General features: G+C 39.9%; 1 protein-coding gene across 3 annotated transcripts in view; it reads right to left on the bottom strand.

Annotated features, from left to right (window-relative positions):
• The window catches only part of TBC1D22A (TBC1 domain family member 22A), a 164,011-nt gene extending 161,242 nt beyond the window's left edge, over positions 1–2,769 (bottom strand). For all 3 annotated transcript variants that reach the window (XR_013922065.1, XM_080343458.1, XM_080343459.1), the window contains exons 1-2: positions 2,601–2,769; positions 43–99 (exon numbers count right to left, since the gene is read on the bottom strand). Coding sequence is in view for 2 of the 3 variants with exons in the window: in XM_080343458.1 (XP_080199584.1) it covers positions 43–99; positions 2,601–2,662 (119 nt within the window). In the remaining variant the exon portion in view is untranslated. The remainder of the gene's footprint in view (positions 1–42; positions 100–2,600) is intronic.
• Between the last annotated feature and the right edge of the window lie 10,766 nt (positions 2,770–13,535).

Raw genomic sequence — 13,535 nt, 5'->3', positions numbered from 1 at the left:
GATCCAAATTCTCTGGAATATTCAACTATTAGGTTAACTTACGTTCCATGTAATAATGGATCAAAAGGCGGATGCTGAGCTCCATAGACATGTTGAATACTAAAGGAAAAGAAAGAGTTATTACAACAATAATATATTTTGGGGTTTTCTGTGTTTTAAATATATAGTCAGTAATAAACAGAGCTGAAATGTTTCAGCAGTTTTTCATTTCAAAGAATTCTACATACCACTAAAAATAATGAAGCTGAAGTGTATACTAAAATGTAACAATAAAAATTACAGATTTGCTGAACAGGAGCTTATTTTGAGGACCAGGCTAACTTACTTTTCTGACCAGGAATTAAAACAAGAAAAAAAGCTGACTCCACAAGAAGAATCTATACTGCTTTTAAATTCTCTTTTATGATTTATCATTTTTTCATTTATCTCTTGCAAAAATAATAATTCTCAAAGAAACATCGGCAAAGATTTAATGTACCCTTGTCACCCAAAATCCAACCAGTCAATTCTTAACCATTTCTAAAGTACAAGGGCAAAAAATTTGAAGAAAAATGCAAAAGATAGCAGGTTAGAGAATAAAAACCACAGGAGCACTAAAAACAAATGCTTAGAAATAAATAAGCTTCCAAACACAGATTTATTCACTACAACCTAACAGTACAAATCAGCATATTATTGTGTGAATAATAAAATTCTCTACAAACTAAAAGTTCATTTCCTTACAGTTTTCAGCTATAAAGTTATTTTATAAGTAAAAACACACTCCATAGAAAACAAATCAAGATTTACATGTGGTGTCATAATGGAAATTATTACTACAAACTCTCTGATTGCAAGAGTAGCAAATCATAAGGAACACTAACATCTACCTAAACACGTACTAAAAACCACATAAAAGGAGACAAACAGGGCCTCCTGACAAATCAAAACCAACTTCCAGAACATAAACACAAACAATTCTGACCTTAGTAAACCTGAGACAGAATCACGGTAAAACAAATGCAATCACAACAGATTTTATGAGGCTTATACTACTAGGACGGTACTAACAGCAGTTAAATTAGCCCTAGAGATGAGAGCGATGATTTATAAACTCTATCAATATTTATACAATTCCAAGCAAATCAAGAAGTCAGTCCACCACCAGTCTTCCTACATGCCTGTACACCATACGCTCCACGGTCAAGTCTCTGCACTGTCCTGCTCCACGCTCACGTCAGGGTCAGGTGTCACTTTCTATTTCGGCATACAGGCAGAATCTGCCTTTTCCTTCCAACACTCTACAAATTATCATGATGGGAATCTACGCAAACATAAAGCAACAACAATCCTCTCCATGACATTAAAAGAAAAAAAAAAAATCCAAAGCACATTCTCCACAGTGTCCTTGTTTTTCCACAGGCCCGCAGTTGCCTCCAAGTTAATTAACCACAACTATTCATAGACCCAGTGTAATCCAGGAAGTTCAAAAGCATTTTACCCCCAAAGGACTCAGCAAAGTTACAAAAAGAGAAGTTCAGAAAGACAAGAACAGGTGGACTGACAGAGTTTATAACTAGAGCCACAAAAGCATCACTAGTTAGTGCTTATGCTTAACTGAGAATGGAAGAACTTAAATGATGAGCAAAATTATTTTGCCAGATTACAGTAAATGGATTAAGTACAGAGTTACTGTTCTCCAAGAACTAGGATATGCATTCTTCTTACAAAAAAAAAAAGCACATAAGGAATGGAACTACTGTATTGTGAGAACAGTATAGGGATGGGAGCAAAGAATTTTATTGTTAAATAATCATCTGACGTAATGATCAAGAACGTTAATGTAACCTGGAGGATATATTCTATAGAATATTTTGGTTGGAGAACATGTTTGTAGCTCTAAACAATGACCCAATGACCAGGTTTGCTGTTCACACTTCAGGAAGACAGTTGAGAAATTAATAATACTTTGAAATATCAAGCAGAAATTAAAATATGTTACATACCTATAAAGTGCAGCTTCCTGCGTAGTATTTGAAAAATATCATAAGTTCCATCAAGTCACAAAACTTCATAACCAGTAGCATTGCTAAGAGCTACAAACACGTTCTCCCATGCCAAATATTCCAGGGAACACAACTCCAAAATCACATTAACTCTTTTGACGATGACATTACACTGCTAACGCACGTTCAGATCATTATTTAACAACTTTTCTGATACAAGTTATAACTAACGCTTACTGAGACCACCAGACACCTTCGGCTGGCGGCACCGAAGTGCTCCGGGCACCGAGTTAACGAGGCACAACCGAGGGCAGGACTGGGAGGCCCCGCACCGACCTCCTGGCTGCGAGCACTGACCGACCGGATACGCTCCCTGGCCGGGACACGGGCCGGACCGACGAGGATCCGCTGAACTCAGCGGCAGGAACACGGTGTTGGGGAGACACCGAAGTGAGACGGGCCCCACGGCGCCGGCAGACCCGGGCAGGGCCGCTCCCTGCGGAGCGGCACCAGCAACTGGACGCTCACCCATCCCATCCCACCGCCCTGCGCCCCGGCCGGCGGCGGGACAGGCCCGCGGACCGTCCTCCTCCCCCGGGCCTCGGCTCCTCTCACCTGCCCGGCACTTTCGCGCCGCTCCGCTTCCAGAACTGCTTCCTGGCCCCGTCGCTCGCCATGGCGGCCGTCACCTCATCCCCCTACCCGTGGCACGGCCCGCGGCCCCGGCCCGCTCCCTCAGGCCTCACTCCCCCCATTCCCTTCCCCAGGAATAGGACTGAGCGCCGCCATCTTGGCACCAGGAAACAACGCCGCTCCTTATTCACCCCTCAGGTGGCCCGGAGATTTCAGCCAACCAGAAGTGAGAGTCCTGCCGGCTGGGTCAGGCTGGGCCAATCGCGGCGCGGGAGTGTTGGGCGGGGCGGGAGTGTTGGACGAGGCGGGGTGTGGTGGCGGCTCCTTGCGCCCGTCCCGCTGTGGCCAGGGAAACGTGGGGTGAGTAGAGGGGCGGCGAGAAGGCAGCGGCGGTGCCCGGAGCCTCAGTCGGGACCTGTGGGCGCTATGTGAGCCCCGGCTGAGGCTGCCAGAGCCTCGGCCTTCCCCGGCCGGGCTGTGACGTGTGAGCTGCCAGCCGGGAGTGGTGCGGAGACCCACTCTTGGTTCCTGTGTGTGCTTAACTAAAGTATTCCTGTAAAGCCAGTTTTTACTTTATGGTGCTCTGGGTGTGGTGTTTTCAGGCTTTAATCCGTTTTTGGTTGACCATAAAGGGTAATTTGGAGTACTCTTCAGGAAGAAATGCAGAACTTGCCATGTCAGTGGAAGGTGACAACTGAAGAGGACAGATTTCACTCAAATCAGAACTAAAATCGTTTTATAACAAAATACATTGGATTTTTTCACTTTATTGTTTTACAATTATTTACCCGGTTACTTGGTGGGGGGGGAGGAGGGGAAGCTGTAATCTCTCTCAACTTCAAGTTTCTCCTGAAGATTGGGGTCATCTTATCATTGTATCCACTTTGTTCATTTGCTTTGAAATTAAACAAGATTGAGAGTCTTCGTATGTGTCTGTAGCGTTCTCAGCAATTCTGCTCCAAGGATACACCACTTCTACAAACAAAATAGTTATGGTTTTGCCTTACTCTTTGGAGTATGGCTCCTGAGAAAACAATGCTGGCTTACAGTGGTTTTGCTGCATCCTAATGCAAGACTAAATATGTAAAAAGATTGTTCAGTGAGTATTCTGCTACAATTAACTCAAAAAATAGCATGTGGTACAATATCTGACCTGCAATTCAACGTTTGTTCTTTAGTATATATTTCATGTGTAAGTTATTTATTAACAATAAAAAAGAATGAAGTTTTCTACCTGCTTTATGATTTCCTTTAGCAGTTACCTTCTGAGAAGTGACAAAAATAAACTATTTCACAGATCGCGCTCCAGGAGCGCAAGCTGCATGTCCCAGTAGTGTCAATGCTACCTTTAGATAAATATGCTATGGACAGTATAATCTTCTTTACTTATGTCCTTTTAAAGAGGATCCCTCTTACAGATTCTAGGCCTGTGAGCTTGTTGTAAGGCATTGTGACCTTTAATATCGGCAACTTTAATAGAATACACAAGAAACATAAAGTAATATGAGCTAAAACTATTAGCTAAAGTGAAAATGAAACCTGCAAGATCATGAGTGGAACTGATTGGTCTTAGCTGGGTAAATTTAAATTACACCTGATGCTGTTAGAATACGAAAAGGAGGTACTTGCTTTTGTGAGAGTCAAAAAAGTGATTAAATGGAAATGTAAATATACATTCTATCATTAGCATTAATGTGGATGTTGAAACTATATTTATGTTCTTTTTATTTGTTCATTGTTGATAATTGTCAAAAGGAAGCAATTAGCTTCAGCCTGGATAGCCTAAGCCATCTGTCATCCTTGTAAAAGTTGGCTCAGTCCTGAACTAACACCATTTAACTTTTGTGTGAGCCTCGTGCAGCTGTGTGGAACTTCTGGCTTATTTTAGAAGTAGAGGGTTCATTGAATTATGTAATAAAGTCAGTACAAACTTAACTGTTTTATTTCGTTTTCATTATATTCAGCATATGTTCTATTGTGCTTAAGCCTTATTGTTGTGCAGAATTTTCTTCCAGAAGCAAATAACTCTTGCATTGATTTGTTCACGTCAATAAGGCTGACCGGCAAATGGGGCTGCGTTTGTATGAAGAAGAACTGGAAGTGCACAGTCACCCAATCTCTGTCAGTGCTGCTGCCAGTGGAGACTCTTGGTGAAGTCACTGGAGCTGGACTGGGCCCACTCTGTTGTCAGCATTCAAGAAGGCAAGGACACTATCTTAATTCCCTTTCCATTCTATTTTATATTTTTTACTACTTCTGTATTTTATTTTATCCCTGACACAAACCTTTGTTGATAAGGTTCTGGAGGTGGAAGGATTTGGTAGGAGGAACCTTTCAAGACCTCATCAGGTAATTTGCATACAATTCTTTATGCCTATTGCTTAAGAGGATCCAAACATAAAGAGTGTGTCCTTGAAAAGGTCTTATAAAATGATATTAATAGCATTTCGTAAGAAGGTACGTTCACAGCTGTACAGTACTTGGAACACAAAGGTGGTCTGAATATGTGTTTTTGCAGTGTTTCTGGTGAACTTTTCTGGTTACAGACATGTAACATGGGCAGCTGAGAACACGCACAGATCCCACTGTCAGCCTCTCTGTTGTGCTTGAGGAGCCCTGTGAGTGTTCAGGTGCGAGCATAAGGACCTGCAGTCACCACTGGGACTTGCCTCCTGCAGCTGATTAGTACAGGCTTCAGACACTCCCAGTAATCTAAATAAGTGCTTGGGAAATTGGTTAATGGTCTTGAGTTGTGCTTGACTGTGGTTTCACTGCTTCAAATATCCAAACCAGCTATTTCAGAGCCCACGCAGCAGTATTAACAAAGCCCTGCCCTACTGGGATTGCAGTATAAACTTGCAATAATATTTCAGTTACAAATTGCATGTGAATTTTTGTTAGTTTGGAGCATTAAGAAATATTGAAAGGCCTGCTGTAGTATTTGTTTTGTTCCATGCAAAGTTGTATGCAAGAATTTATAGTTAGGAAGAGGTCTGTTGCCAGCCTGGACAAATAATGTATTGAGTTGATGAGAAGTTTGTGAGCTGTGAGATTTTCTTTTTTCTTTTCTATTTGCTTTTATTTTTGGGGGGCATTTTTCAGAATAGAGACAGTGTGTACAGTTGGTAAAAGCTACTGAGCATGCCCAGGAAGTTTCTGTAGAAATGTAGCCATATTCTTGGCTGATCAAAATTAGGAGTGTTATAGCTTGCACGGGCAATAGACAGTAGACACTGTCTCAGTAGCAGACACTGAGATGCTTATATAGTGTGATAGCTGGCGAGCTCTACATGCCATATATTTCACTGGACATTCAGTTATACCAAGTTGGTTTTTAGCTCGTCTGCTCTACAGAGCTTCTTCTAATAGAGCTGTGCTGGTATGGTTACACAGGTAGTCTTTTCTGTGAAGGTGCAGTGTATTATGGGAAAAGGTTTCCTGATGCATAGGGAAGTATAGACCGATATTAAACATAATTAACTAAGCTGACAACATCACTCCCCTGCTAACAGCTACACTCACACCAGGAGGATGTGCTGGTATAGTTGTGTAAGCTGGGGAGGGAGTGTGCTTTTTCATGCTTATCCTTACATCGCAGTGTCAGCAACACTCTGTAATGTAGATGCAACTGTGAGATGTGGTTTAAACTGACTTATTCTACAAGCTGACAAGACAACATTTCGCTATATGCATTTTTTTTGTTTGCTTTAATTAATAGGGAAAAAACTTTAAACTGAATTCCAATGAGCCACTTCCATGTTAAAGTATTAGTTTCTGCACATTTTTACTGCTTTAACAAACTGGTAGAAATGCTTCTCAGTGTAGCATACAGGGCTTTCTCAGGTGGCTGATCACTGTTTCTGTTTGGACCATGCACGTGCTTTTCTACTGAGCTATTCTACCGAGTTATTCCGTCCATCTACTTTATTGTAAATATCATAGAAGAAACAATAAAATAAAATTGAGCAAAGCGAGCGAAGTTACAAAGCAAGCTAGTCCAAAACCAGCTTTCTATACAAAAAGAAAAGGGTAGTAGAAACAGAGAGCCACTTCTACTAGGGAAGACAAGAATCCTGGAAGGTACTGTACTTAGTGACAAAAAGATACAAGGCAAGGTAAGATAAATGGGAGAAGCAGTCATGTAGAAAAATGGAAAAAAAAGAACAAAGGGATGTTAAAGAAGAGAGACAGCCAATAGCTGGATTGAAAGAGGTTAGACATGGTTCAGCAAATCACATAGTCACAACAGCTCTTGCAGTGCAGGGCATTTTTTTCCAGAAAATTGGAGAGAAAAAAGTGGGGAAGGAATCAACATGAGAGAGTAATGGCCAGGGGGAGTCATCATTGCAGATGAACAGTCATCATAGCATTTTGTAACTTTTTCTCTGTAAGTGGCCTTCTCTATTGCACATGAATCGAACAAGATTTTGAAAATAACAGCAGACTTGCCAAACTGCACTTATACTGGTAGTGCATATGTGCGGAATTGTGCGCACTCACGCTCTGTATTCAGTAACATGAAGGAAAACTGTGAAACAGAAAAGAGCATAAATAAATATACGTTGTCTCTGAGTAAATGTATTTGTCTCTTGTTTCTCTTTTTAGAAGAGCGATCAATGTGGGTAGTTTTCAAAAGCTGTCATTCACTAAAATATTAGTAACAGCGCTAATGTTTGTATTTCATGCATTTTTAGGTGAAATTTTTTAGTTTTATTTTTATCTGTGTCACAGTCTCAACTGACAATCTGATGCTGTCTATTGGGTGTAGCCTGCAGCAAGCACTCTGTGCCTGAGGAGCACAGCTCACCAGCCATCCAGTGGAGGGAACCGCTCTTTCCTGAAGTCTGATACAATATGCAGTTGAGACTTCAATGACTCAGAGGAGGAAGGACGTTTTCCAAGTGTAACTCTTGGGTAGAAGACAGGGAACTTGGCAAAAGCAACAGGTCCTCTTTTCAACACACTTCTAGTTTCTTGAAATTCCACGTTATTTAGGCCTTCAGCACACACAGGGAAGATTTAAACGTAGCATTGCAGCATGACAGCACTTCAAACATGGAGAAATAAATCAATGCATATTTGGCTCTGAGCAATGGTAATTGTCTTCTGTTCATTGCTGATAGATATTTTCTTTATACAATTCATATAAGTTTCTAAACTTCACTTGCCATCAGAACAAGGTGCAGACAAAAGTCATTGTAGCATTAGTTGATTTTTCCTGAGGCTAAAAGTTCTTCTTGAGTTATTGGGAAAGCTTTAGAGGTGCCAGAAAACCTACATCAAACTGTAGCATGATGAGGAAGTAAGTAATACCATTTCTCTGAAGTCAGCAAGGTTAGGCAGTTTCTTGGAACAGATGCAGAACCACTTGTTTTTCCATCATAACAAATAGTAAAAGTGTCTGCTATTGCTTTTATCTCAAAACTGGTCATGAAATTCGACAGAATTAAAAAGGTGGGTGTCTGGACCTTCTGAATCTACAACTTGGCATTAAAAAAATCATCTGTAATTAACTGGAGTGCAAAACCAGATTTGGGCACGTAATACGAGAGTGAGTAGGGCTCTCAGATCCCCCAGGTTTCTTTTTAGAACAGGCATACACATCTTGCTAAGTGACTTCACTTTTTTCCTTCTTTTCAAAGAAGGAAATTTTCTCCGAATTTTTCAGAGAAAATACCGGAAAAAAAAAGCAACTTGTAACTCCGAAACAGAACTGAACAGCAGATTTAAGTGGTTTGGTCCAACCTCTCTGTTCTGGCCATTTTGTTTCTAATGGACAAGTTGATCTCAGATTTCAGGAAATGCACCAGACATGGTGAGTTGTATTTCTCAGCATTATCTGCTTTTGGGTTATCCTGCTTCTGCTGTGACTGTGATTCTGACCTGCTCTGACCTTGGGTTTGTAACAACCTCTGGTGAATTTGTATGTAGATCTTCGAGCCTTCTTCAGTGTTAGAAACTCCAGACCTATAAAAGTCTATAAAATATACATTCCCTTTACTTCATTCCCTGGCCGCTCTGTGTTTCTCCTCCAGTTTGATCCATTGTTCTAAATAAAGTTTCTCAGAAGATATATTCAGCACAAAGGCACTCCATTTGGCGTGCCACTAGTATCAATCATGTTCTTGGCACCTTCCATTTTTTGGTCAAAAAAAGCTATTTAGAAGTCAGTCTTTAATTCTTCCCACCTGTGTAAGAAGATTGGGGACATGACACTACACAGAAATTTTGATAGATTATCTTCAGCAAATATTTTCAGGTGCTACAACACATCAAGAGGTGCGTTAATTGGCATCTACAGTTTATCCTGAGAGCGTACATTTGTTTTCTGACAGTCTTCATGACTGACTCCTGCAGGTTTGGTTGATTTGTTTGTTTGTTTTTTGGTTTGGTTTGATTTTGCTCTACTCATGTCTTTGACCATCCAGCTCCATCTCAAATGCTTTTTGAAATTCCACTAGTGGTTTCTCATTGTATCTCTGTATCTAGTCTAAGTCTATCAGTGACTTCCCTTTTCATGCCTTAACAGCACCATTAGTGTCTTTTTCATGTCATTTGTGTCTGTGTGAGGGATTAGTTTTTGTTGGTGTTTCTTGAGGATAGCAAAGCCTTTACCATGCTATTCCACCCCTTTTCTCTCCCAATTAATTTCTCTTTGATCCAAATGTATATTAGAAGGTAATTAAGTTTCACTATTTGATTTTTAATCTGTTTCTGAGTTTCTCTGCCTGGCAGTTGAAATGTATCCTTGAAATGAAAACAGCCTTCTTCCCTTCCCTTTTAGTGTTCCACATATTTTCGATTTTGAAATCTTATTAATACAGTTTCTGTAGAAAGGGATTAGTGGCAGACTGAGTTCAGGTAGTGTAAGGTGAATGACAGATACAGGATAGAATATAAATTCATATTTGGCCTTGCAGACTCTTGCATAGATATCATTTCCAAAAATATCTTCAGTATAATACATTATAATTATTATTCAAGTGAGTTGTATCAAAATCATGTTTTCTTTTTCTTTAAGAGGAAAGTAATTTGGCTGCTTTAGAGGTATGTCTGTATCAGATGTCATTAACTGTTCTTTAGTACTTGAATTTTCACATTGCGCTTTCTGTGGTTTGTGTGTGCTCTCATTTGAATAAGAGCAAATGTAAACGAGTGAAGAGTATAATGAAGATACTGCAGTTGGAGTTCTAGTAACAGGATCTTTTTAGCACGACTTTCAGCCAAAAAGAGTGAATGTTCCTGTGGCAATGCTGTTGGCTGAGCTACCCATTTTGCTGGTGAGAGTGTAGGGAAGGCTTATGATTTAACAACAGAGGGGCTGGGATCTTGGTCAAAGAGACATAAGCAAAATTATATTGCGAAGGAAATGAGAGCCACTCCAAATATTTGGGTGAAAAGATACTATAAATATAACAAAGTATTTTAATATACATTTGATTTAAACTGCTTCTGCTCCTTATCCAAGAGTCATAGTCTGTTGGTGATTTGGATTTATGAAGTACTCATTTGGTGAAGACGATAAATGTTTTCCCAAATTTAAGAATTTTGGTGCAATTAGAAAAAAAAAACAAAACCTGCATAGTTTTGTTCTTTTTAGACCTTGTTACTTTTGGGAAAGGGGTAGAAATAGTACAAGTTTTTCAGCTAAGGGGAAAAAAAGAAAACTCGGGCTAAAAAGTGAGAATGAAGTATTTCGCTATTCAGATCACTTTCTTTTATAACACAGCATGGAGCATCATGTTGTAAAGTAATAAAAAAAAAAAACCAGCTTAGCTTCTAAACCTTGAAATGAAAATTTGCAATTTCACTTGAATAGTCCTGACAGTTGTTTCAGAACTGGCAATCTTAGTGCCAGAAATGAACTAAGAATACTGATGTCAAACCACTAGAGTCCCTGAGTTTTGAAGAGAAAATGATAAGGCAATCACAGGCAGGTCCTTGGCAGTGGAAGCCATTTTAAATAGAAAGAGCTCAAAGGATTAATCTCTTCTACTGAAGTCTAGTGGTAATAATTCTAGTATGCATCGTCATTAAAATAAGATTTCACAAGTAGCCAGAGGAAATAAATACGTTATGCATCATTTTTCAAAAATGCCTCTAACTCAAAATCAACCATGGGCTGCAGAACAGGAACAATATTGAAATACTGAAGAAGCTCAAAAACTTCTGTGTTTTCTCCTTTATGGCTGTGTTTTATGAGAGGAAACGTTTGTACAAGGAGATAGCGTTTTATATTAGACCAGCTAATACAGCCGAGAGACGAATGGACCGGTTTCTACCGGACAAACCTGTCTTTTTTTAAAAAAGAAAAAACAACAACAACAAAACAAAGCAAATTATACTGGAAAAAAAAAAAAAAACACAAGTATTTTTAATACTGCATGACAACTACTTTAAATTTGTGGTTCATGTCATACTGTATTCTTGTTCTAACATTTATAATAATACTAGAATTATTACTATTATTAATATCAAGCTGATACCATACCATGTTTATTGTCTGTGATTTAAATCAATTTATATGTGGTACTCTTCTCTTTGTACTAGTTCCCAGTTAATGATTTAATGATTGGAAATTAATGCTAGAAGAAGTTAGGGGGAAATACTATCTGAAGAGTGAAGATAAGCAATTCCATCATTGGGTAGAGGATATAGGAGTTTCCCCATAAATGTATTTCTTTAAATCAAGACAGAATGTCTTGCTGAAAAATATGCTGTACTTCAGCTGCAATTCTTTTGGGTTGATTGAGGTTTTTACTGTGTGAAAAATCTGTGTTCTTTGTGCACAAAATCAGAGGAGATGATCATAACAGTACTTTGGGCTGTGCAACACATGAATTGTTCTCAAGCTACTCCCTTCCAAATTGATTCTTATTATTCATATCGGTTTTGGCTTGTATTACTTAAACTCTCTACAATAGAGATACAGTTACATTACATTGTTTTACACATACCATGTGTCTATATATATGTATATATATGGATGCACATTAGATACAAATGCTTAGTCTTATATAAAAATCCAATTAAAATGTGGTTTTGTTGAAGTATCATGAAGAACAGTGATTTAATGGAACAAATTTATTAAATTGCTCTGCCTAAAAATGAACTTTTCTATGTTTGTGTATGTGAACAAAAAGAGCAAACTCCGCATAGTTTTCAGTCTGGCTGAGATCTAAACTGGAAATGTGTCTCTATTCATTAAGAAGTCAGGAGGGTTGGCTCCCGTAACATGCCTTGCGAGAGGGGGTCTGAATTAGGGTCTTTTCCTTAGGAAAAAGTAACTCAGGCAGTTTCTTCATAGCTCTTGAATAATTAGCCAGTTGAAGTATGAACATCTGGGAGCAGTGAAGGAATAAATCACCACGGCAGCACCTATATGAGTTCTTTATAGTATTCCAGTTTTCTGTCTTTATGCACTATGCAGTAGAAGAAAAAGTGCACTTTATTTCAGTGCTAATAGTTGGCAGTATGTTCAAAACCAGTAAAATTAATGAGAAAATTGTCATGGTAGAGAAACAGCAGTCAGTTTTCATCTAGTGCTTAGAAATTATGGATCTAGGATAAAACTGCTTTCAGTAGGCTCTGAGTTTGGCCATGATGTTGCCACAGCGCCCTTATTGTTCAGTAACCTTTCAGTATCTAACTTACCTTAGGAAATCTGTTATGTTTTATAAGCTGGGTTGAAGCTTGAAGCTTATGTGCTTTTGTTTTCACTCTTCTCAAAATGTGAAAGAAAAAAGAATTTATGTTAATAAATCCTTGTTTGTATTCAGGTTCTCCTTTCTTGACAGCAAAGCACTATTCATCAGCACTCAGCATCTTGTTGCTCTTTTTAATGTGCTCCAGCGTGTCTGGAGAGGGGCTGAGATGCCCTTGGCTCCACTGGAAACCTTGTGTCATCAGCTCAACAAGTTGTTGCGATGCCAGGAAAGGATCAATACTTTGATGAGGAGCTGCTGGCTCAAAACCACGGTGTTATTTGATAAAGGACTACTTGGAACACTTTATAAAGCATTTCCCATGGTATGAAGCTCTAGGGACTTGATTTGTCTCTCTGCCTAGGAAACTGAGTTGATTCATCTGTGAATACGTGTCTGCCAACCTCAGATAACAAGAAAAATTGCACCTTCTGCCCACATTAGGCTTCAGCCTTTCAGCCATTTCAATAGTACACTCTCGTTGAGAGAGAGCTTCTCCACGTACCAACAATTGATTCAGTAGGGAAGGAAAGGATTTTCGCTTTTTTCCAGCTGCTGACACCAGAGATCTCTAGCGTGTAGTCCGTATGACAGCACAGCCTTGGGAGCACTGCATTGTGTTGGGACATGAGGGCTGGCAGCCCCACGGGGGCTTGACTGCCGATGGACGTGGTGCTGCTGTCCTTCCATCCGCACCCGGCCAGTGTCCCTGCCAGGCGGCAGCACCAGCGCCACCAGCCCGGCTGCCCCAGCATCTCCAGAGAGACAAACCAGGACAGGCCCGTGCCTTGGGGTCAACTCGTGTGACAGGCAGGACAGTCAGAGCTAAAGGAGTCTCTGCTGAAACAAGTTCAGCTCTCCGCTGAGAAACAAGTCTCAGGAGAGATTAGGGTTGTTCAGCGTGCTAAACCAACATTGCTTTGGATAATATCACAACCAGCATAAAGCAGTCAAGGATTATGCAACCGGTGAATAAAATGGGTTTTTTTAAAAGGGCTGGCCAAATCACACTCCTTCTATCCTCTTCATGCAGCCAGAGATGGCTTTAGCAGAAAGTCTGTATGGAAGTCCTGTAGCTCCATATGAACAGCCTGGCATTGAAGGGGAAAACACCACCTTAGCAGAAACTGCAGCTTCATTTAACCTTCCTGATGCTCAAGTCCTAAGTAAATCACTTTGAGGATTTAGATGCCCAAAGACAAATCATTATTTT

This window comes from Nesoenas mayeri, assembly GCF_963082525.1.
Source record: "Nesoenas mayeri genome assembly, chromosome: 1".
Lineage (NCBI taxonomy): Eukaryota > Metazoa > Chordata > Aves > Columbiformes > Columbidae > Nesoenas > Nesoenas mayeri.
This window is presented reverse-complemented; position numbering and strand designations above follow the sequence as displayed.